The following is a 26224-nucleotide window of genomic DNA, read 5'->3' on the forward strand; positions in this document are numbered from 1 at the left end:
TAGTAACAATGATAATTTTTTAAACAATCGATGATGAAAATTTGTGTTCTCCTTTGCAATGAGTGTGATTAGTTTTCAGATCCTCTTGCTAATGCTGAAATTATTTTGCGTAGAAACGATCATTGATCAAGTTAGTCTTGTCGATATGCCTGCACTTGCATAATCGTCGTGAAGATATCGGCACGAAAAGGCAGATCTTTTACAAGCAGAGAGAAACGCTGTTTTGGAAATTGGAATTATAGTGTTTTCACTTCTGTCAGGTGGTATTATCATTATTATCATTATCATTATCGTGATTATTATTATCATTATTATTATCTATATAATAATTACGAATATTATAGTACATATTACAAGATCCGACTTATTACACTCTGTGAATAATTACATCCATTTACAAACGGCAATATTCCCACTTCATATATTACCTCGATTTATTTATACGCATTTAGCCATAACTAATTATAATTCCGGCATCTACTAACAGCTGTTAAAACAATAGCTTGTTATTGTACAGTTCTAGGGAGCAATGCCCAAACGATTTGAGCAAATCCGGGGTAACAACACGGGTCGATTATTAATTGGTTCCAATTAACGGGGGAATTCGAAGCAATGTATCAAACCTCTTCTCGACAATTTCGTTATTCCGCTAATACGTGTAATCGTCAAGGACTTGTGAATCAAACCTTTGCAAAATTCAAAAACTAATACTAATTAAACTCTCTCATTCAAGGCTGCGGCATTATAGCAGTTCACAGGTAATTAGAAGCGACGATTTTTCCTCTTCAACGGATGTCGCCGCCCCCCGTTTCGCCTCTTCGACACGACGCGTACCGGAGGTGGCATCAGTAGTCCGATTCCTGGATCCACAGTCGTGCAATTTTCTTGAGACATCGGGAACATGTACTCCAGGTCGATGTCATACCTGTTGATAAAATTTTTTGGATCAGGCTAATCAGGGACTTGATTCGCATTTATATTACATCATCGGAATCGTGGCAAAGATTTGTCAATTCCACCAAACTTTTCATCATCGATTCGTAAGTCAGTCAAAAGAGTTATTCCGCTTGAAAATTTTCCTGAACTTAACTGCAAATCTAATATACACTTAGGTTGATAACTATTTCCAACCTGGGGAGTTTCTCTCGGAGATAAGAGATGACGTTGACCCCAAGTTGAGGATCCCGGCTCATAATGAAGCTGGATAGGTATCGAGGGCTCTTGCTTTTCTCGGCGCAATGCATCAGTAAGGCCCAAGACTTGTAGTCGGAATCGAGTACGTACGTGTTGTATATCCCTTCGTCTGTCGATAACAATTGTCACGATATCAATGCGCGGGAAATTTATCATTAATATATAACATTTTATTTAGACGCGTGAAAGAATTGAGATCCGTAAAATTAACGGCCTTGACTCGCGCCCTTGTCAGTAGAGAGAGGGGCGCTTCTGGCGCCAGTAAATTTTCACAAACACAATACCCGCTCGAATCGTTTTACCGAAGCATAAAATATTTTTGCCAAAATACCGCAGGCTCGTTAGTTTCAACTTGTTCCCGATTCGCAGTTATTAACAGCCGCGCTGCTACGTGATGTTGGGTAAAAATCTCGGCCCTCGTGGCGCCGGTAACTAATTCTGAGCATAAAATCATAGCCGAGAAATTTCGGGTAAAGCCTCGCGAGGGAGAAAAAGCTGCCCTACGAAATTGCAACGGTACGTGTAGTTCTCACATGTGTCTTCGGCGTGGACCCAGTGCGCAGGGAAATCCGGCGAAGGTATTTTCCAGGTGATGTTTCCACCGAGCTGTTCGTTGATTGGATCGTCGGCAAAACTGTAGGTGAAGTTCATCGTCACTTCGGCGATCTCCGAAGAGACGGACAGCTCGGCTCGCATGCATCTGTAATCCAGAGCTTCCTCCGAGCTTGCATAGTACTGGACGATGTACCAATATCCCAAGAACTGTGGCGTACGGTGAAAATTCATTCGGTAAGAATTAGGATTATTTAATATATTGGGGGAAGTTTAATGGTGCGAGGGAAAGTAGAAAAAGCTGCAATGTGACAGACGTATCGGAAAACCTATATTTGAATTTAAATAATTTCTCTGTACTTCGTGACAAATTTAACAAATTCCGGGACGGGACTTTTGTGAATCCGACGCGGTGTCTTGGGGTATTAGCTGCAGCGTGTTGATGAATTTCCCGATATCGCTACAGCTTATATTTTTCAAGTGCCGATACAAATCTAACATTGGTTAATTCCTTTTAGACGATACGGAATCATCCGTTATTCGGTTCTGGTACAATCCTTCGCACTAAATTCTTACGAGTGGTATGAAATGAGACACACCCATTAACATGGCTCTCTAGCAGCTCCGTATTACCGAAATAACTGCCGCTCTATGCGTTAAACACTTTTGAAGCACGGGAAAATGAATCGTAAACTCCAAATGCCACGGTTTGACCGCAGGTTTGGACAAATTACAAAACACGAGGGTTTGCCACGTGGAACTCAATACAACTACTCCACTTTAGTAAACAATTTTGATCTATGCTGCAGGGTATGTATGTAATACAATGCGAAACGTTTAGTCTCTTTTTCCACTAATAATTCAATAAATAAATTTTTTTTATCTCGGTATAGTTGTTTGATTAATTTTAGTAACGGCTAGGAAATAGTTTACCCCTTTTAAAAAATTTTTTCGCAAGTTGCATCAAAGAACCAATCTTTTTCAAATGTAAACGTTTGTGCCGAGTGTATAGATTGTGTAGTGCACTCAAGTGTACCCTTGACTTATCACCACGTGGCAATCTGACCAGACACGCTAATTAAATTACCGGATTTACAAATTAGAAGAATTTCCTATTCAACGTTTATTGTTAGAGAAAACTGAACACCACGGGTATGTAGAAGCTTGCAAAATGAGTTGTAACAGGATTTCAGATTCATGGTACACCGTTATACTCCATCAAAAAGTACACCATCGTTGATAATTTTTCTCTCACTTCGACAATGATGAATGGTCAGTTATTGCTGGAAATTTAAAAGCAATTTTGCACAGTTGAAAACCTACGATCGTTGAAAAATAAAGCCGATATTTTATGATCACCGGGTAATGAATGCTCAGGCTAAATCTCACTGTGATTGTATACGAATCGGTATAAAGAATATTTTCATCGCGAATAAACATATATATTATATTACCATATTATACAGAGAAAAACTAGGTTAATGTAATCTCTGTCAGTCGTCAAGATACGAAAATGAAATTTACTCGTATAAATATGACCTACTCCATTTATTCGGATCAAAGCTAATCATATTTTCCAAAGTCTCGGTAACGGACACATAAAATTGCTACGTAACGATATATACAATGCAATGCGATCAAAGATTCTTCCGTGGACCATTGCGAACAAGAAATTATTCATCATTCAACACTCCTTTCCGTATCTCCCGAAGAAAATAAACCGACGAGCCAAACATTCCTCATAGTCCAGACGATGAAAGCTTTCACCACGAGGATAGCGTGCGTAACAGAGTCAGCCGACATCGCAAGGATCTTTTCGTTGAAGAAACTTGTCATTCAAAATTTCTCGAGCCTCGATTGAAAGGAATCATCCGCAGAAGTTGAAATCCGTGTCTTTTATAAACCCACTTCAGTTTATTCGATCTTAATCGACTTTACTCTCGTATAATCGTTCGCGGTCTAGAAATTGGTCGGGATATTGTCCGTTACGTCACCGGCTCAGCCTTGGCTGATCATCACACCAAGCGAAGCTGTTATCAGTACTCGGTGCGAGGCCTCGGATTGAAGATGAACGCTCGCGTAAACTAATAATTGAGGAATCGCGGCAGAGCCGATGATGCCGTCTCGGTAAGCCGGGGGTTCAAGGATCGGCCGAGCCTGTGTAATCCAGTGACGACGGGATGTCGACGCGTTGGCCCAATAACCTCGAATTTCCAGCAGAGTCAACAGTGGGTCTATTTCCGTAGCCGAAGAACAGTGAGCCGTAACGAAGCTTTATATGAGCGCCGCGCGGTTTCTTTGGGCATTTTCGCGTCCAGTCGACCGGCCGCCTCGATACAAATCCCCGCTATCAATGACCGGGCAGATCGTGGCCTCAGATACACCCTGGAGCCCTGAAACCCATGCATCGCGTTCCGATAGCCGGACGGACGCGTTACAGCTCGTAAAAACGGAGATCCCTAGGTCACGTTTCCCAGACGACGACTTTCCGCCCGACGAGGCGATGCGTCGCCGCGTCGTTCCAGTGCAGCGAGCTTCTTCAAAGGCGAACGAGAGCATCCCTTCGTCTCGCGCAACGGTACACGGGCCGAAACGCCACACGCCAAATTCGTCATCGAATGGGTATTTTTAACCATTGTCGCGACGTGGCAACGCCACTCTGACTACCAGTCACGATTTCACTCATATTTTCCTATTCCCTTGACGCTGGCATTCACAGGGACGAACTCGAGCCCCCGGCAGAAGCATCATCCCCCTCGTCAATGCCAATTTTTAAACGAGGCGGAGTGGAGCCCGAGACAAGCGAAAGGAATTCGAAAGCATTTCAACCTGGCTTTTGATGCAACTTCTCGACCCTGGGTGAGCATTTTTGAAAGCCGGTCTCGTCTTGAGACTTGTCTCAAGTATAGAGCGAGCCGTAATTTATCGATGTGTTATACAGACGCTCTATACCTGTTCAATAGCACGCTTCTCGCAATAGTTTGATGAAATTACTGGCGTATGCCCATGGGTTCGACCGGAAGACGTTACCCTTGTAGCTAAATAATTCATGTGCGATTCTTGCATTAATTAAATCTCAATCGGAAGACTTTGAAAAATTCTCAAAACGAGTTTGCAGCGGATTTTAGAACTGTTACTACGGAAATGTTGATTGCCGAGTCAATAATCAACTCATCAATATACATATGCACGAAGATATTTGCAAGTATTTTGAATCCGATTTATGTTCATCGAATAGGAAAATTGCAGAGCTTTTCCGGTTACTAATTTTTCAAGTACCTATTCAGGAAAGATCAAACGAATTATTGTTTTTAATAAGAACGAAATAACGACCGCTCATCGTGTGAAAATGTTTCTAAACTGGTCGTAAAAGTGAGTCTAAAACCGCGCTCGACGGAGGAGGCTGGGAACAAGTCCGTGGTGGAATTTGCAATCGAAAAATAAACTGGAATCTAGGGAGTGTAAACATTGAGTGAACTATAAATTCAAGGCCCCTTCGTCAAGTTGAACTACTTACTCCAAAAATATCAAGTGTGAGAATTGGACAGTGTATTTAATGAATTAAAGTAAACATTTTTTCAAAACGTACCTCAGCCGTGTCAAAGTTGCGTATAGCTTTGACCTTCGGGCACTTAGATTTATCCTCCCGTCTCTTGTAGACGCCATCGGTCTCACTGATAAAGTAAACGGTAAGTAATAAGAACAGGAAAATACGGACACGGTAAATGCCGAAAGGCTCGAAGGCGGAGGTCATTTTTGTCCGTCCACTAACGTCGACGCGCTACGTTCTACTATCGGAACCACGAGGTCTGTCTGTCTGCACGATTTTAGGGGGGAGTTCGGATGGGGGCAACGGTAAGGGCGCGGATGAGGGAGGGAGGGAGGGAGGAAGGGCCTGAAACGGGAATCGAAGCACTAATCACAAAGCTCCTACTTTCCGCTCTGCCTTACTACTTTTCCCAATTATCCCAACGGTTTGATCAATATAAGTTTTCCCCGCGCGCAATCTTTCTCTTTCTCTCTCTACACTGATCCCGCTGCCTCGCAGCGGAAACGATCGTGTCCCGTTCGACTGATTAATCCGTATCTCTATGTCAGTTCCGTTCAAAGTACGACTGTAAAAAATAGAGCTGCACACTTTCGTGTTCCGGTAGCCTTGGACCTTGCACCAAGAATCAAATTATTGTAATGTTGTAATGTCGCATGACGAGCTTAAGGAAGACTCGCATGTAGCGCTTTAAATGAATTTAGTATTCGTAAAGTTTTTCTCGGGAGGCTATATTCACGTGTTTATGTCTCTGTCCTTATCGCCCGGTCTCTGGGAAAATGGCCCCAGAACTACTGCATCGGTTATACGCGCGTATACACCGTTCGTTTTATTTCGTGCGGAGGAAAGTACATTGAGTCACGAGTAGTGTCAGCTGTCTGCCAAGTTAGAGAACCCAACTACCTAACGACACTTGCCTTTTGTCTCCGCTGATGGGAACCGCAACCTCTGAGGTATACTTTGTACGCCGAGCGAATACAAATTCGATTTGGCCAGACTCGACGTGTTCGACGAGCATTCGGAAGGTATAAGGTACACACTATAACCTTCGATTTTATTCCACGATATAAACTGAGACTCTATAACTAGCCGCTGAACAGTCTGTGGTTTTATTATCGGCATGGGAATAGTTAATCAGTGTATGTTGTTTTTTTTTTTTTTCGAACCTTTTAATTATGAAATGACGGCATCCGGTTAAAGCCGATTTATGATTCCACCGTGCGCCCGCAGAAATTCATTTAAATTTCTTTCCAATTGTCACATTCTTAAATGGATCATAAATTCATGAATTTCTATTCTCTGATATTAGTCGTGTGTTCCATGAATTAGTGCCGATTGCCCAGGCTTGCTAGCTGTTATGTCAAACTCAGATTTTAATTTCGGGTATAGTTTGCGTATGTGCAGACTGTTAACATCTGAATTAGTTTGACGCGAAATTTGCTGGTGAAATAACTTATAAACGATAACGAAATTGACGTTTAGTTTGCAATTTATTCGATTCACGACGTGTAAGACGTGATCTTCAGTGACGAGTGATTTTATCGTAAGCAAGGATTATTTCGGGGGTCGCTGTTGGAATTCTCAGATTTTATCCCCGATGTAACTTCGTTACGACCCGAAGCGATCGTATTTTTAGATATGGTTGCAATGCATTGACAGGAGTTCGAGCCTGGTGTGAAAAACAACAGGTTCATTCTTTTCACAGATCCGAATGGTGTCGATTAATGCCACCTCTGTTTTTAGGGGCGAGCCGTAGTTTCGATGGACATTTCGGGAACGCATTTTCGCAATGATTGGATCACTCGATCGTTGAACGGCAAAGGAAAGCTACAAAGTTTTGCACAAATACGAGTAAACCAGTCTTATTATATGCGTCGACTGCTCAATAATGTACCGCTTCGTTCCTCGTCGATGACTAATCACTCCTAGTGTCAGTAACACGCTGTTTCCTGTCACTGCTGTGGTTTCGTCGAGAACCTGAAAACCTATAAACTTCAATGCAGCCCTTTGAAAGAAGTCGGATGAAAAATTGTGGTAAAAATTTTTAAGCAACTCGTAAACGGGAGCGCGGCATCGTCGTATCAAAACAAATCAAGCGACCGGCTCCGTGAACTGACTCATTACAGCTTTATGACATAACCGGCGTAATTGTAAAGCGCTTGCACATGTTTCGAGCGAAACAATATTAACCGAGCACGCAGCAGAGGGCCGGTCATTGAGGAACGTGAATCACGTATTTCGTCACTCCTTGTCGAACACCACGAATAGCAATAAGAATTTCGGACGTCAAAGCGTGTGAGTATGGCTTGCTGGATGGACAAAAGATAATTCCATTCGGACAATTGCAGTCCTGAGTATTCGTACACGGTCGTTTTATAATTCTGTCCGTACAGCCTTGACGTGGCATGACTCTCAACATATCGAACAGACCAGAAAATGTACTAAATGCCAATGCCGAGCTTGTAGAAGCGCTCCAGTGTCTCAGACGAAGAGCGCTTGACGAAGTATGCAATAAAAAGATTTCTGTAAGTATACAGTCGAATAAGCGAAAGTATTTACTACACTTATACTGCCATCATTTCGTCCCCTTCTCTGAGTTTCGTTTCCGTTAAACTTCTCTGCAATAATTTCTTGGTAAATAATTAACGGAGTGGAAAAATTTTTCCATGTTATTCACCGGGCTTTCCAGTAACATAACTTCTATCAATTTGGTTGAGAGCTATCGCATGCAGTTATCTCACGTCCTCTTCCTTTGACGGTTGTAAATATGATAACGCCGAAGCCACAACGCATCAACACTTGTATAATTACAAAGTGAGGAGCGCGTGTCCCGCTAACACAATCGGGATGCTTGTTCATGTTCATCGTATGATTACCCAGCGTCATGCTGTGGGGATTCATGAATGTTCGATTTTTTGACGCCGTGTGATTAATCTCAAAAAGACGTAAACGACGATGCGTCGCTTGAATTAGTTTTACAACCCTTTTACCCATTTCAAACTTCCAGCACGTGATGTAGACCTGAATAGTAGTCTGTTTAATTTAAGAAGCTTTGTGGAAACCGACTGTGGATCGTAATCAGCGATTTGTGAATGAATAATACCAGTGTTTGATGTTTGAGATTTTATTCGTACATCATTCTTTCTTTATATACATTCTTGTCTTTATTTTTAGTTTATATTAAGTTTTATAAACAATGATGATGACGGTGTGATGAAGGTGAATAGTTGCAGTTCCCTCTTTGTCAGTGTCCTCTTACCCTCCGAGCGATGCTTTGGCTTTCAGCTGTTGTAGATAGAGACAGCATACCTACCGACAAAAGCTCAACCAGTTTCAGATGAGAAAACCGGAGTGCTGCGTTTATCCGTGGAGATGTTGCACAAACGCATTGATAAAGAAGAGCACGCCGAGTCCCTCTAAAGTTACTGGCGATTATTTCATTGGGATGCACTCGGTGTATTTAGACCTCTTTCTAACAGTGTTAGGGAAGAGATGATCAGAATACATTCGGTGTAGACGCGTTATCACGTCTAAAGTCGTGGCGCTGAGACTAATGGAATGGCACTAATGACGGTACTAGCATCCGCATTTTTCTCGGAAATGCTTCACTATTACTCTCCTAATCGTCCGTACAGTCTTTCAATTGTCAAACATCGCATTGATATGCTCCAGGAATTTTTCGATTCGCTATACATGTGTCTATCTATACGTGTGTGAATATTCAATTGCGTATTACATCGCAGTCAGAGAGTGGTAGTGATTATCATGCTCGTGAGCCGTCTACCTTGTCAGCTTCGAGTCCTCATACTGTGCAGTTGGATTCTATAATTAGAAAGCGAAACAGGAATTGGGAAAAATTAATTAGGAATAGACAGCTCAGTGATCCATCTGAGTCGCAGACGCGGAACGAATCGTGATTACTGATCTATAGGCACCGATCAGTGGTAATTTTTTCACACTCTTCATTCGGGTCGAATGAATTACAATAGACGGCAGTTGGCTGCAAACGGTAATAATTAATCATTTTTCAACACTCCCGGGTCTTGTGCATCATTCCAGGAGCCACCGATGAAGCGAATAACTGAACTGAGGCTTTCACTTGGGTGTAATTCTTATCGTTAATTTGAATGCAAAGACTTTTGCTCATCGTGTTATATCGAGGAACGTGGATCAGCGAAGTGTTCAAAGAGTACGGGGTGCTCGTTATAATTAAAATGTCGAAATCAATTTCCGACTGCCCGTGATCGATCGACGCTGCAGCTGCCGCTGCTGCTGTTGCTGCTGCTACCGTTGATCGGTGTACTCTCGCTGTTACGAAAGTCAAATTCGGTGCAATGATTTTCAAGATGTACCTGATGCTGTTAGAATTAAACATCAGTTGAGCTCAAACGTATTGAATATTCGAGATGTAATCATGTAGCAGCTGGCATCACAAACATAGACGTACATATACGTGTACATTTGCCAGTTATGCCGCATGCAGGCTGCAGGGTGTTACACGCTATTTCAAACGGAGCCACATGATCCTTGCGCAGCAGCCCTTCCAATTATTTCTATTTCAGTACTTCTAAAGAAATATAGCGGTGCAAGCTTCCTCCGGAGTATAGACACGATTCGTTGAAACCATACCGAGGATGAACGAAACCTTGAGTTTCAAACAAAGTTGAGAATAGAAAAAAGAAATGGCTGCTTTTCAGAATCTTAATAAATTCTTTTTCAAGTAATGACAAAAACTTGAGAACCCTCGTAGTAAATGTAACATGAACTCGGCGGGGCAGGGGAAAGCTTCCGGCGGCATATGGTTTCACCTGAAGAATGCAGAATTTTAATGAAAAGTATAAAATTTTCATAACACGACCGAGTTAGCGAGTACAAATAGGCGGTATCGTGATTCTACATTTAGTACGGTGGTACTCCGGCGAGCGAAAATACAGAAAAGAAAAACAAAGAAAAATCACATATTACAAAGAGGAAAACAGGAAAATGGTAAGCGAAGGTGAAGAAATTGAAAAATAAAAGGAAAACAGAAGAAAACGAACCGGTTAAAGATCGCGGAACCGCAGAGGCGTGATTACGGAAGGGAGGAACACCCCCCGATTAACGACCACCGGAAATACTCCAGCAGCTCGAGTGAGTACTTAGTTCGTATACTGGTTTTAAAGTGCGACGTCAATTCTGTACGAAACGATCGGGCTCGTCCGGTTCGGTATCGCGAACGCTCGCCGCCGCCGGGTCCTTTGCCGGTGACTCGCGAGCCTCGCGAGTCACTCTTTACCTGTTGCATTGCGCACCGCCAGAGACGCGGAGCGGAGCGGAGCGCATACCGGCACCGTCGGGCGCCACGGCGTGTCTCTCAACCTCCGGGTAGCCGGCTAGCCGTAATCCGACTGCGGCGGCGCGGGAGCGTTTGAGTTGCGCAGCGCGGACTGGCGCCTTAAGCGAACGAAGCGTGCGCTGGATATTAGATGGCACGCACAGCCTTGCGAGAGGCATTCGCCTGCCGCGTTGCGAGCGAGAGGGACGGTTCGCGATTGCGTCGCAAGAGTCGCGTCAGCCGAATCGTCCGACCGATGTTTCGAGTACCTGCTTCGTACTTACGCACCTTCTCGTCCGCATAATCCACCTGCCGTTGTCGCCGTTGCCGCTGTTCGATAATCCTGAGTTGTTGGTGTGAGGTGTGCCTTGTGCCGTTGGTTCAAGCGCGGTCCGCCCGGGCACGTGCTTCTTCTCCTCGGAATTACCGATCGGCAATTTCGAACGATTATAAATCGAAGATTCGCCCTTTGTCGCGGAGACGGCGAGACCTTATCGTCGCACATGTTACAGACGCTGGCAGCGATCGAGCGACGTACGTAAATACCGTTTCACAACAGTGCCTCGTGTTGTGTTGTATCATCCTCGACGAGTGACATTTCCGTCCCACCCACCTAGATCGCGTATACGTTTCGTCGTCGGATGAACGCACCTTGGCTCCGCAACCGCGCACGCTCATTCAGCATCCAAACGCGAATGGACCAAGTTCGAGAAGCGGCGTGACGCTGGTTTTGACACCGCGCCGGCTTTTACCAGTCCGTAAATTTTTACTTATTGAAGCTTGAAAGCTACTTATTGACGTCGCTGTTCCCGTCGTATCCTCCAATCGCCTGGTTTTAATACAAACTTCTAATTTCCGGTGTGCCGTCAAACGAAGAGAGTGCGTGGGAAATCAGTGAAAAGTGAAGAAAGTGAAGTGAATCAGTGAGGAGCAAAGAATAACTGAACGGCGGGAATTTTTTCGCGCGTTTAACTCGAGACTTGTTTGAACACGGATTTCGCGTTGATCCGGCCGAAAGACACAGCGGTCGCGTAAGTGATTGTCAATTACGCAATTGGCTCGGTTATTGTGTTATTAAGTATGCGTTTGGTAAACAAGGCGTTTAACTGCCATGTAAGCACGTCGCGCTCGTCGGGGTGCTCGAGACGCGTTATTTCTACTTGGCGTGACTTTCGCGTTATGCTGACGCCAGACATCATCAAATGCTAAGTCGTGTATTATAAATAAATATATATATATATATGTATAATGTACCGAGAACCAGGAACTTGTAATTTGCTGGCGACACTGCACCGCGTTCGAAATAATTACCTCTATTCGTGACTCAAGGTAGGTAGGTTGGTTGGTTGGTTGGTTGGTAGGTTGGTGTATGAGAGTTCGCCTCGAGTTCTCCATACCTGCCCGAAGTCTATAAATTGCCGGCACGCTGCTGGAACGGCGCTTCCTTTATAAATAGGTCAGTGCCCTGGATCAGTGCGTATAGTACAACGAACAGGACGACAAAATAATGTGATCGATAAATATCGGTGAATCCTACGCGAGAGAAGATTTCCTTTTTAACGCTACCCTCCTACCAACGATAATTAATCACCGCTCCACACTCGACGCTGATTAAGAACTACAGATAGAATGCGCCCACGTGACTCAAACGATACTTGACCACAACCCCATCTCTCCTGGTCGATGACAAACGTCAACAGGATCAGGGTGGTCGTCCTCGGCGGCCCCAGAGTCGGCAAATCTGGTAAGTAACGCTCGTTGAACTTTTCGCATCTCGTACTCTGAAAAACGAACGATCGCAATTCACTTGGAACTCGATCTCATTGATTTTGTATGTATGTTTGATAGTTGGGCAAATACTTTGTTCTAAAGAAAAAACAATAATTATAAGATGTGACGGTAACAGCGATCTCAAATACGAGTATCATATTTTGAACCTGAGCAGTACAGATAACTACTACTAATAAGTAGCATAAAGGGATAATATCGGCAGAATCAGTAAGGAGAGACTATCATTTACGAACTGGTTCAATTCTTAAGACAGCTGCCTGTAACTTTTGTGACACCGATTTTAGCGAACTAGAAATCAAATAACAAGTATTGAGTAATAAGAGAAAACGGACGTTGAAAGAAAGCAAGCTTTCCTCCAGTTTCCTATTTTTAACCTAACAGGTTGTGGGAAAACAGTTTACTTATTCCATATTTGTGTAACTCAGTCCTTATGGTAAGATATTACTTGGTAATTGAATCAGAAAAATTGTGGGACTGAGAACTCGATTCAAAGTGTGACTGTTAAATTTTATTGAGGTTGTAGATATACCCACGCCTCGAAGTCAGGACAAGTGTTAATTGTATGTGAAACGAAGTGCTGGTTCAATAGCTCGGGCTAAGGGGCTGCAAGAATGTCGAAATTCTGGTATATAACTATTATAGCATGTCCCGGAAACATTGGTAAAAACTGATACGGACGAATGTCTGCTGCATCTAGCCTCAAATTTTACCGTAGTGCATCATATACTGGATTTTACTGCGTTTTATTGTTGCTGCATAACCATAAAACCTCTCAGGAATAACAATCGAATCGCGAGCCCCGTATACTGATTTATTATACATATAACATACATTATAAACTCAGAACTGTGGATAATATACTTATTAGCAGTTCTAAAATCTGATGAACTATCAACGGTGAAGGTGCAACTTGAATATAAATTATCACGTTTAACATTCAAATTCAATTATGGTCTGTGATTTTTCTCTCTTGCCTCTTTCATAATCAATATTCGAGGTCCCATATTGATGGTTTCTTCATATTCAATTTTCCACGTGATTACACGATGTATATTTATATTCAAAGATAAATCCTGCATCGCACAGATTCGTTTATTCTTTTTTTCTTTCGACTCTTCAGCAAACGAATGAAATTTCTTCTTCTTTGACGATGACGTCGGTACCTACTTTCTCGTTCATTACACTCCCACTCATTTAGAGATTAATGCGGCACTAATTTTTCCGTCGAAAGTGAAGAAAGAGGTTCTAGATTTTTAGAACTCATTTCAGTTCGTTCGTCATCGTAGTTGTGCGTGGAGCAATAAAGAAATTTCATCACACGAATTACCGCGTCGTGATCATTAGCTGGACATGAGACATCACCGCGCACGTTCTCCAATGAAATTTAGCAAGCGTTTAAAGCTCCTCACCTCTGTAAGCTCCGTAAACGTAATCCCCGCTTTAGCGCTCCCATACGTATCGTATAACCGATCCCTGAGCGTCTCGTATAAGACCCCCCCACAGGGGTTGGTGAGTCCCTAAAAGTGGCGTGAATCTGACGTGAAATTAGGATCTCCGGATGAGCGATCGAATGTCGCCTTGTGCACAGTCGTCGGCTGGCCGAGCGCAGGATATGCAGTCTGAGCCCAATAGTCCGTAAAGGGTGCTCCCGACGGCAGGTAGGGAGATGCAGACATCCGATATCCATTTGGAGTACGGAGTATTATGGTACCTACTGCCTCCTGTCCGCATTAAGCCAAAGTTTTAAGTCCAAAATTCCACACATTTTTCTTATTTCAATGGTTATCGACGCCCCGCGTTCCCTGCACTCAGCGGACCGATCGTTTTTGTGACTCCGTTCAACCACGGGGTCAAATTGGTCTTACATTAGTTGGTGAGTCTCGAGAGCCGAGCATTCCGAACCTGCAACCGCTGCCGAACACCTTTATCACCTTTCGCTGCATGTCCTCGTTAAATACCTTTCCAGGCTTTCGTTGCTGCTGACCCTGGCCCTGACTTTACCGCTCTGTCTATATTTAGAGAACGGTGTTTTATAGCTAGTTTCGATTTCACCGTACGTTGACTTACCTCCGCAGCCTCGGGACCGCGTTGTTCGCCATATTCTTTGCCGATTGACAAACTTTTCTTATCGTATCGATTGCCGTTTGGCAATCTAGAAGAGTTGACGCAAAATCAATTCCAAGAAGAGAATCGATACCTACCTCATAAAAGTCAGTAATTCCCGCAGGCGATGATGCTTTCGACAAAAGGAACTCGTTGACAGTTATTTCCTATAATCACGTGTTTACTTCATGCGAACTTGACGCATTCGATATTATACATCCTAGTACCTCGACCATAAAACCTGACTCCCTCTTCAATGCAGACAGACTCGGATGCAGTTTAAATCTACATTAGAGTTCGTGGTCCCGATCGACCGACGATTGGTCTTAACCCAAGAACCCAGTGCCCTGTATTCGATTATACTAGTCGATACTCTGGTAGAGATTGTCAATACGCTAATTAGCGGTATAATTAAGCTGCGCCGGTAAGTTTTTTTCACGTCGCGGCTTCAGTGCTGCTGCAGCAAGTGCAGAACCGCAAGCGTGTTCTATAGGCGATCTCATTTCGAACCGCTGCGACCACGCTATCATTCGTTCGTTCCGCTGCTCTTTAGATCGGATCGACTACAAGTGTACGTAGTAGGTAGGCGGTTTCTACGGGGATTTCTTGCAACCATCTTAAGCCTTTCAGCTTCACAACTACTTATTTACTCCCTTGCTTTATACGATCGTTCGTCTCGTCTCGCCTCGCTTGAGTATTTGGCAAACATTATATTCACCGCGGCGGCTATATTTGCAGCGTTATTTGCAGTCGGGTGTGATAAGATAAGCGAAGATGAACCAGGTCAGAATTTCTCTTTCGGCTAAAGTCAGTTTACTTTGTTTTAATAAACATTGATTACACTGAAGCTGTACTGTGCGATTTTAGTTTCCAAAAATTTCTCGTTCATTGTCACTAATTCTGCAGATTTTATATTGATGAAAACAAATCATTGCGGTAAATTATACTTGCAATCTACAGAAATGATATGGTTTATTTTCATGATTATTCAATTCCTTGCGATGGAGACTATAAATGGTTAATGCACGGTTTAATTCACATAGCATTCCTTTATTTTTATTCCAGTCACCGTTCCAATTGTAATAAATCGTTCCTACAACTCGGATGAACAGCTCAATGAGAATAATATTTTTCTACACAATTCAATATTTATTGAACTTTTATTATCGATAATACATTTTCATTGAAAATATATTTATACAGCTGCTGTCAAGTCCTGCTAATTGGCCAGATGAAGCCGAACATGTGTCGTACATAATATTATATGTATACGCTATAAGCTTATTTTCGTGACATCAGCAGAAAATTTTTTCATCTTGTTTTCAACTCGGTCTTAGTTAAATGCGTAGTAAACAAAGCCGACATTTTTTCTGGAGTTGCAGAGTTCATCAGCGTATCTTGATTAGATAAGACTCACGGTATCCGGAAATAATAACTTGAGGAGTCGAATTAAGATGCCGTGCATCCGCTGATCATACGATCCCGGCATCTCGGGATTAGCAAAACGAGTAGAATATCATGAGAAGTTAATGATGAATTTCGTGAAGAATGTTGTAGAAAGCTTTGAAACGAAACAGAAGGAGTTAAATTTTGTGATCTGCATTTGTAAAAAAAGGTACTAGAAACAAAATTTCGTGACTTTAAAAACAAACTCAGTTCCATCCTAACAATATCACTTTCTTAATTATAATTATATACCGAGACATTTTCCCTACGGAGAAGATCAATAAACGCGAGCGGTCAAGAACTCGGGATGCTGCAAGGTAGAGATAACCAGTTATCGGTAAACGAGCAAACAAACCGCGTGTAGCTGCGAGAACTAGCGAGCCGTATAATTATCCAAGCTGGTACACACACTCCCTGATTTGAATATGGAAGTCTCGTCAAATATATTTCGACCCTCGCTGCTTGCCCGTACAGCTTTGCGGATAGTGATACAGGTATCTATATCCATGCCATTGCATAAAGCTGCAAGGTGCAACGCGCACCGATTTGACCTTTGCCCTCGCGAGGTGCCCGTAGTCACGATCGTACGTCACGTGGCATTTTCCAGTTTGCCTCACAAAATGAACCGAATGAATTTTTATAAACGAAGTAATACGACCGACGACGGAACAAGGCAGAGATCACAACTTTTCACAAGTTTCAAGTTGGGCATAAAATGAATAATCAAAACATTTACTTGGCACAAGATTTATAGCTCCGCACAAGCTCCCGTTTTACTTGGCACAGGATTACATTTAATCGGAATGCTCGATTCAAGAATCATTGGAGTTCAATTGTGTGTATCCAAACGGGATACGTGCCTGATAAAGTTTTAGATCGCACATATATCTTGGCGGTGTTCGAACGGGATTCTCTGAAAACCTAATTATCCTCCCGAAGTAAGCGTATCGCGTGAATTTCAGTGTCCTGCCTCGTTTATTTACATAGTCGCAAGCGGAATCAATTGTAAAACTGGCATCGTATAATGTACACAATTTCTTGTTCGATCAGTTTTTCCACTGTGAGTATAACAGAGCGTATTTAGTATCAACCGCGGACGGGTATTGATAACACAGATTTCAAGAAGCGTCGAATCGTTCGGCTTTCAGACGACCGCAGTTATTACTTGTACAGATGTATTTTTCGCTCTACCTGCAGCAACGCCGCAAGTATTTATGCTGCCATTATCGGAGTTTATGCGTATAATATATCCCGAACCACACCTTGGGCGAAATATTCCTGCAACACACACCAAACCTCGTCTCGACTTGACCTAACGAAATTTTAACTTCGCACCTCCGTATTCGCTAACCGCAGACACTTGGCTACGTAACCACTTTTGTGCCGGCATTCCTCGCTTCAAAGGGTAAATATCTCTTCACGGAAGACCGAAAAAGTAATTTCACGAACTTTGAGTCAGCTTCAACGCCCGCCGTGGAGTTAAATTTTGAATTAAAAATACTCGAAATTCACGAGTTCGATGTTAATAGTCTACTTATAATTGCGGCTAATCTGCCATGTAATAAGATTACAAAATTTAATATTGAATTTTTTCAATTCTTATAGATTATAGTAGAATTAGAACGCGTTCAAGCACGACGACCGTACAACGCGTCACGCCAAAGTTGTTACGTTATTCTACCAAAGCACACGTAATTAATCTGCAGTGCAATGCGTTATCGCATTTTTCTTATTATCTTTTATTTTTTTTAACACCATTCTCCGTACAAGGCGAACGTGCATTTTACACGAGATGTATTTCCTACGCAATCTGCTTTATATTTGCGCTTGGAGCATTAGCTTGCGATTACAATCGGTATCAATGCGATGGTTACTTTGAAGCGTAAGGCATCTAACGTGAACCTAGGTAGGTATACAACTTTTTTTTTTCCTGTCTAGTAATCATACCTCTCGTGGCAACACCTAAATACTCCCCGCGAGTTTTTCTCATGATCTATGTTGCCGCTGTGTGTAGGTAGGCATTAAAATATTATCCGTAGCAATGCAATGTCACGGTTAAATCGTGAACCGATCACCGCAAATCATCCGCTCTTTTGGAGGTGTTACATTGCCGGACCGTATGTAGTGTACAGCGTGTAATTACCTTCCGATAAGGGTTCATGATCGGTACGTGTGTGCAATTTTCTGCCTTCAAAGAATGAGGAAAATTGCAGGGCTCCAACTTAAAGTATCGTCGCACAACCCGCAGGGAACTCTCTCGTTCGGTAAGAGGGAAAGAGGTTCAGGAACAAAAGGAGGAAGTTACGCAAAAAGTTACTCGCTTCCTTTGTCATATAGTTGCAGAGTTGCAAGTCCGACACGCATCAACGAATCCGCGTAACTAACGATGTCAAATAATCTTCTTCTCTGACTAAATTGAGATCATCGTATCTGCGTATGAATTTTGACAGCCGGCATCAAGAAATTTTGTACCTCCATGTATGAGTTAGAAAGCGTATCTGTGTACTGACAGAAGCGTTGGCAACACGTATTGGAGGAACGTTACTCATTTGCGCATCGTTAATGCCTCATCTTGGCGTAAGATTGGCAGATAATGAACTCTTTCTGCAGCGTCGTAAACTTTCCGTGAACCGGTAAATTGAGATAGAGGAGAGATACAACTTTCCACTCACCCGCGACGCCCCCTGCGAGTTCGCCAATCTCGGTATATTCTCTACGTTCGCACGAGTTGGCTCGGCTGGCTTCAGAGCGGCGGTGCAACGCGAACAAGAACTTCTCTCCAGCGTTAAACGATTTACAGATGCTAACCGACCGCCGATACTCATTCTAACGATAGGTTGCCACTCGCATAAAACCGTATAAGGCGTGTGCTCGGTGAAAAAATGTCGGAAAGAAAATCGAAAATGATAAAAACAACAACGTGAATTTGCATGTAAATCCCCAACGTTCACCTGCAAATACGAAACTGCATATTCAGACGAAAGGAAAGTGTCAATTCTCGTCGATATACCGATGAGAAGGAAAATACCTTACAGACTCTGCAAATGTACAACAATTAAACTTTCTACTAAATTGTAGTCACAATTGTTCGTGGTCGAATTTTTTATAGAAATTCAGTGATAAGTTTGCTTCGAAACTTTGAGGTCCAGATCAATTTCGTCCCGCCAATACCGATGTCGAATTTTTAATCTTCACGCACGACTCAAGTGACTAAATAATCGTTGATGTCTGTTTCAGCGGTGGTTGTCCGATACCTGACGAGGCGATACATCGGCGAATACAGCTCGACGAGTGGTGAGTAAACGTTTTTTTAAATTACCCTCAGTAATTAACGGAATGAATGGAATCCCAAAGAAAAGAAATAGAAATCGAATAAAGTTAGAGTAAAGTTAAAGTAAAGGGAAATAACGTGGCGTCACACCGAATCCTCAGCTTCCAAGTTTTTTCTGCTTTAATAATTATAAATTTAATTATTTAAAAAAAATTTTTCATTCATTTCTCGTGGAAGATTCAGAAAAAGTGGACATTATATGTGGAGTCGATTCGAATCTTGGATACAGCCATATAATAACTCGTGGCCTGAGCTAGTCGATCTAGTTTTTTCTCTCGGAGGCCGGACGGTGTTACTTTATTGGAATGCGCGCGATGTGCTAGCTGAAGTCAGTGGTGGCCAGCTATGGCGATGTGCAAGCGTAAAATTGCCGCTTTTTTTTGCGACATTTTAGACTGCCTTGATACTGATGCCTCTGTGTACAATGTTCGGTTGTATCACAATGCTCTCGACTATTCGAAGAGTTCTTAGCGTGGGTGGGACGGGAACTCGAGATATTCTAGAGTTTACACTTAAATTAACGAGTACCGAGATCGACGAGTTCGTAATTGCTGGATTATCTCGACTCGAGATAATTCCCATGGAGGGTGAGATCGGTACTCCCGCAGCAGCCGTGCATTCGTGTTTCTCAAAGTGCTAATTGTTTATATATTCAACCACTTCTTACACACCCTATAATGAAACAATGGAGCAAATTGAAGCGCGCGTATATAGGCTCAAGGATGTGAAAATACATAGTACCAGCTATTTTTCTCCAACGTTCTAAGGCGATCAGCTGTGAAGAAATTGTAGAAGAAGCTTAGACAATGTTAAAATCATGCGCTTTGTCAAGTTCGCGATATACTTGAGACTGGTTAATGATTTTCATTCCGTTCGTTTCACCGTGGATAATAACGGTTTAAAACCGGTTCAATTCAAAGGTAATCGTTTTGAACCAATTCAAAGTGAAAAAAAAAGATTCGACGTTCTAGTTGCGAATTTATGTTGCAGCTTTTACAGTATCAATAGTCGATCATTTCGGATGACGAACCGTTGCTGCAGTGCCGAATCTATATGAGACGGAATTAATCAATCTTCACACTCTTCGCGCATCACAATTGTCACCTGCCGTTTCAAACACGGCGAGAGGTGTTAGAACGACAACGCTAACTAATATATAATATATCGATGAAAAATTTCTCTCAACCATAAGCGTGTCAAAAAGTCAGTGGTTTTCGTTTTTTATTCTTATCTTTTTTTCACGGCACAAATTTATTTTCCCGAAATTCTATTTTCGTCGAGCTACCTGTCCCATTAGCGGCACCTTTAATCTTATATCATAGAGTTTCGTCTTGTCTTCCTAAAAATGATTGTTGAGTCTAGCGCGTAGCTCTTGCGGTGGCAAAGTTGAATGAGTATAACGTGACCGTTGTTTCACAGGGAGCGGTGAAACAGACTCGCCGCAATGGCAACACCCCGGGTGATGCATGTAATATCCTTTATTGAAGATACTATACATCTGCTATAATTCACAAGGCACGCGTTGTAAGTTGCATGTTGAAACTTTAGTGCACAGCACGACCCTTCTGAGCCCGGCACCATAAACTATTTGCAAATGACAGTGTAGGAACCTGATTTATGACTAAACTTGCAGCTGCAGAAATATTGGTTCAGATTAAAAATGTATTTATAGTAACCATTTCTTTCGCCAGTCTTTTCCCGTCCAACCGGTTGGAAATATCGCGTTATTATACATACGTGTCGGTTCAAGGTCCTTCGAAATTTAAGGGTACCCATCAGCTGGTGGGCATGTTACATATAGCTCATTGGAGGGGGAGGCGTGCCGCATACTCCGCGTATAAATATCTCTCCGAAAAAACGCTCGCGGAACTTCGATCAGCTACGATGATAATTCGAGGTTAGCTTACGGCATCGTTCGACCCTTCCGAATTACCGGACTCGTAATTAAGATTGGGGAACGCGGGGTCTGACCACTTGAGGATATAAAACAAACACCTACGTCTTCCGATTTCCTGCGTTGTACCAATTCTAAGAATAGTCCTCGTACGGCACCAAGTCCACTTCACTCCAGGCTTCCATATACAATTAACCAGTCTTCGTGTCTGGTTCAAGTTTCCTTACCATCGACATGTCGGCCCGTTCTTCCTCCATAAAAGCACTTGCACCATCGTCACTCCGCCTGCGGACGAATCCACGGTTCGAGGATTCGTATGTCAGGCTGGTAGGTGCGCGTTAGATTGTATTTTTCAACCTGGGATCCACGTTGCGGTTCGGATCTTTGACAACTTCTCGTTAATGCCGATTACCACGAAGGCATCAGAACTTCCGTTCAGGTTCATCCGTGGCCTACTGACGGTCTTCGACCGGCCTGACGTTGGTCACCATTCAATCCCGATTGCGAGTGTGTACACGTACCGTCGATGCCCATTGTGTAACCCATGACGCGCAACGACTAATTCGATTCAATTAGCCTGACAGGTTACACGAACACGCGTCGGAACAAGCTGTACAACGATAAAATGGTGAGATTACCAGATTTCAGAGAGCCGCGTGGTCTGCGCGCGTTCGAAAGCTCCGGTTCAAGGCTTCCGAGCGATAATTTATTGACTATCGCACGGCGGAGGAGAGCATCGACTAGGCTTCGGGCAGTGCAACGGCAGCACCAGCAGCAGCAACAACTCTCGGCGGAAAGGCTTAGATCGGAGGAGCTGATAACGAAAAATAAGTAAATGAATAAATAAATAAATAAGAGGCGTGCTGCGGCGTTTGCAGGCACGGCGGAAAGAAATGAAGTGGAAGGAACAGCCCGCAGAATGCAGATCTCTCTCATAACTCACCCGAGCATTTGGTGCCTCCGCAGGGACCTTATGATCGTAATGTTCACCTCCCGCAGACGCCAAGTCGATCCGCAGCTCGGTGAACGAGCGAGGATCCTGATCCTGGGGAAGAAACTTTTCGTATCGGGGAGCCGGACGAGTAATTGGTCAATCCGTAATTGCAATTGTCCAAGAACTGGTTGCGCCTCTGGGTCAGTGGGTGACTTGCCACGGGACGCCAGTGTTCGACCGGGTTTAATTCTTCGCTTCCACATCAACGCCGACGAAGTTCCACTTCGCGTTTCTATCCATAACCGATGCTGAGCGTTGCCTCGATGCTGAAACATCCAGCCGCGTAGCGTGCGCGTGATTATTTCACCTTCGGTGTGTAGATGCGGACGCCTTCGGAGTGTTTTGAGAAAAATCGGAATGCCTATGGGAGCGTCGAGGGTGAGGAAGAAGCCCCGGTGTCAACGCCCCGTGGTTTCGTGCAGCGATCAGCTCGCCGAGGCGTAGGCCGGGGATTTTCTTGACCTAGCAATTACAGCTCTCGGACCGCCATACAGTGCGGAGTGCTCCAGGGGGCTGGAATCATTCGAGTGTGGAGAAACTGCTTATCGATTGACCGGACTCTCGGTTGAGTATTTGCCGGAGGATTGCAACGCGATCGAAAAAGTTTAATCTCCTTGTTGGAGAATCGATCGTTATAGCAGCTTCGCTAATCCTTTGCCGATATACGATTCTCCAATACGTATCGTATTGCTACGGTGCGAGGAGGGATCAACGTTGCGTTTTTCGTTTCGCGAGCAGCTTCTATAAGCTTCGACTCCGCGCTGCGCAGGAGAAACGAGACCGAACCTTTTCATCTTCGGCTTTGGAAGTGAGGCAGCTGCCCAGACGGTGTAACAGAACCACGTTACCGCGTGTACCAGCCTCCCGAGATCTACTATTATTTCGATCTCGATTAACAATGCAAATTTCTCCCATCTCCGCTTATTGCGTGGAATAATTCTAGGTAATGATTTAGAAAGCGAAGTTTGCATTGTGATCTGGACGCTGGGAACGCGCCGTCCACGACTGATCGACAAGAACCAGCCAATTATTGGACTTTACTTTCCGTTGTCTCTATTCGAGCAAACTCGCTTATCCGACATCCGGATGTATTTGCATCTATTTGCGTACGCCAGCTTGGCACCGCACTTTTGCAATTTTCCTGCACTTGGGATTCCACCGTACAATTCAAATTACGCACGAGCAGTGTGCAGGGCGCATCGTATAACCGGCTCTTTTTTTTCCGTACCATACTTTATAGTTCAATCACGCTTGAGGAACTTTAGTTATGCCCTTTGCTCGATCGACTAGGTAAAACGTGGCTCGGCTCTGACGCATCGATACCTCGCGCATGTCCAACCGTGTACAGTATACGACTTTACAAGGTTCAAGATCACGTCGCGTTTCAATCCCCTGCACATACGTATACCTGCAGCAGCTAGTGTACTTGGAGAAGGCATCCTCTCTCCGATCCGTTCTCCGTGCATTGGGTGAATAAATTGCATCTGAATTTTTGTTTTTCAACAAGTTTGACGTAATATGCCAAGTGAGAAACTGCCTTGTTAGTCGGGAAAACATTTCGTTCGCATATGTATAATAAGATAGCGTTACATGATTAACAAACGCTTCAAACGGGTACTTAACCTCTCCTCGCGCTTACACCCACGTAATTTCTCGTTATCGTCGTCGCGGCAAACAAGAAATATCTACATATTAGTTCTAGGATGAAAAATGAACAAGACAAACCACACTTTCTCCGCAATTTACACATTTCCTTCGGTCTGTATTGTGCTTGCATGTGTACACTATTATAATACGATGTAAACACGTCTGTTTTCTTCTCTCTTCTTCTTCCTCGAATTTTATATTTAATTATCTTACGATTCTCTTTATTTATTGTTTCTTTCCCCTCAACCTCAAACAGAATCCCGCCCACCTAAACGTTATGACTATTGTTTCGAAAGCAAATCTTGTACCGGTCTTCGTTTTTCGACGCGTCCCACGTGGGTGATCCTTATCAAGAAAACGATTAAATCGGTGGTCTTCACTGCTGGCCGCATATTCCTTGCAGCCTCCCGGTGAGAGATCCCGAGTTCTTAGGATGCTTGTTACCGGTTATTTAGGCTGCACCATTGTGCCTTTCCGTTTGACTTTCCACCGTTACAGTGGAGTCATTAATTGGGTCGAACTAAAGAGCATTGTGCGACGATTGATGGCAATTCGGCTACACCGGGTTGCCTCATATCTTCGAGTATCGAGATCGATCCGAATAACGACAGTGGTGCGCGTTATATTTGCCAGAAATTCATCGCTTTCTAACCGTGTCAAGAGATTGAAATTTTGCCAACGATATATTTTACTGCGAATCAACCTGTCGTCCGTTTAAAATCTCACGCTTGTGTTCCACCATTGTCTGGTAATAAAACTTTCACGAAGGTAACGACCGTGGATATACACCTAGGTAGGTACATAAGTGCAGCGGCACACATGCATCCCAGCACGGCTGGTGCAGCATGCACGTACTGCGGATATCGGATACTGGTCAGAGTAATATAATATAACTACTAGTCTTTATTTGCTTGTTTCTGTAAGTGCGATCTTAATCTAACGAGGGAAGATCTTGTTTCTTGTACCTTGTTAAGCATATCCGGATTACTTCCGTACATATTGTCCGCCCACACCGTTGTGCGAAGCCGCGTTATGCAGATGTCGAGTAAATCTTGTCACCCACGGATATCTCTTCTGCCCGTGCAATTTCACAGCGCGAAATTGCACAGTCAACGAGGAGTTTTCAAAATTATTTTTCCTCCTTCGATATTTAATGAAATATAGGCGAGAGATTCCGTTGAAGGGAAAAACTGCGAGGCGAAGAGACGCCAATGCTGTACGAAGGACCCGCGCCGCAATCTTTATTACACCTTTTATTTTTCTTTCTCCCCGCGATTGCAATAACGGTGACAGTTGAATTAAAATATCATTGCAGACGGGCTTCGCGGTTTCGTATCTCCATACAATTCGCGGTATGGTGCCTGAACCAAGTTCAGTCCAGTAATTTCGTTATGACGCGATAACGGAATTCAACGCGCATCTCTTGCCTGCAATTGCTGCCTTCGCAGAAATCATGCTGACAGATGGCAACGCACTCCTGATTATTTTTGATTCGCTTTTTCCTTTCATGCTGTTTCATTTTCGTCTTTCTTCGAATGACGAACAGAATCCCAGTACGAAGGAAATGCTCGATAGTATGCGATTGAATGGATTGGCGTAAAAAGGAGCCGCGTTTTCTCCGGTAATTTACTTGCTCTGGAGTAAAAAGAGCTTTTTGACATTGGTTTTGAACACCGCGTACGAAGTATTGGAAAAGGGCTGTCGAGCTCCTCACTAATTTTTTGAAATCTCACAGCATTTAAGTTTTTTAAACTTGAGTAAAACGTTGTTCCATTTTCCTCCTTTAACGACCCTTCCATTGTCGATCCTCACAGTCCGACTTTACGGAGCGAAAGTTCAGTTACTCTGAGATCGGATCTAATGGCAGAGCTGTACTCGTACTGGCTGAGGTGATAGCGCAGCTGATTCAAACTGTCGCGCTCGGATGCCACGTTTACACATAACGTGTAATACAAACGTATTGCATGCACCTCGCTTCTACTTTACTTTTACGATGCGGCCGATGGATAATCTGTCCGTCTTCATACCCGGGCACGCATTAAGTCGTAAGGCCTTCGCCAGCTTGATCGACTTGCAACCATCTCTTTGCGATTCGTTTAGCCAATTTACCCGCTTCTTAAAATACGTCATCACTGCCAATACTGAGTTTCTAGCTTTCTTTCCATCTGTGTTACCTTCTCGTCGTTTCATCGCTCGATCAAAACTTGCCGACATTAAAATAGCGACGTGTAGCAAAGCTTCGGAGACACGACGGAGAAATTCATTCCAACCTATATATACATATACATACGTAATTAACATTCAGTTATTTTCGGTAAATACTTTGTAAACGTCCGGTAAGTGGGGAGAAAATTCTCATACAAGATGCGTTACGCTCCAATTAGGATAATTAAGGTTATATTTTCGTATGC

General features: G+C 43.4%; 2 protein-coding genes across 3 annotated transcripts in view; one reads left to right on the forward strand and one right to left on the reverse strand.

The window, feature by feature from the left end:
* Positions 1–31: 31 nt before the first annotated feature.
* LOC107218163 lies at positions 32–21612 on the reverse strand. Of its 2 annotated transcripts, none has more exons than XM_046735158.1 (4): positions 21400–21612; positions 1728–1956; positions 1132–1303; positions 32–925 (listed from the first exon to the last, which is right to left on the reverse strand). In XM_046735158.1, the coding sequence occupies exons 1-4, from the start codon at positions 21427–21429 to the stop codon at positions 763–765; spliced, it is 594 nt and encodes a 197-aa protein (XP_046591114.1). In that variant the 5' UTR covers positions 21430–21612; the 3' UTR covers positions 32–762. The 2 variants fall into 2 exon arrangements, with proteins under 2 accessions (XP_046591114.1, XP_015511425.1); XM_015655939.2 differs by lacking the exon at positions 21400–21612 and adding an exon at positions 5336–5864.
* Positions 10668–26224, forward strand: part of LOC107218161 (ras-related and estrogen-regulated growth inhibitor) — a 43555-nt gene continuing 27998 nt past the window's right edge. Inside the window, exons 1-2 of the mRNA XM_015655938.2 lie at positions 10668–12351; positions 19185–19241. Of these exons, the coding sequence (XP_015511424.1) occupies positions 12291–12351; positions 19185–19241 (118 nt within the window). The 5' untranslated portion in view covers positions 10668–12290. The remainder of the gene's footprint in view (positions 12352–19184; positions 19242–26224) is intronic.

Source organism: Neodiprion lecontei, chromosome 3, assembly GCF_021901455.1.
Source record: "Neodiprion lecontei isolate iyNeoLeco1 chromosome 3, iyNeoLeco1.1, whole genome shotgun sequence".
NCBI lineage: Eukaryota > Metazoa > Arthropoda > Insecta > Hymenoptera > Diprionidae > Neodiprion > Neodiprion lecontei.

Coding starts and splice junctions, on each gene's coding strand:
- LOC107218163 (XM_015655939.2), bottom strand. CDS start 5,500: ATGACCTCCGCCTTCGAGCCTTTCGGCATTTACCGTGTCCGTATTTTC. Junction 1,304..1,727: donor GGTCCACGCCGAAGACACAT/GTGAGAACTACA, acceptor TGTTATCGACAG/ACGAAGGGATATACAACACG. Junction 926..1,131: donor CTCCGAGAGAAACTCCCCAG/GTTGGAAATAGT, acceptor TTTTATCAACAG/GTATGACATCGACCTGGAGT.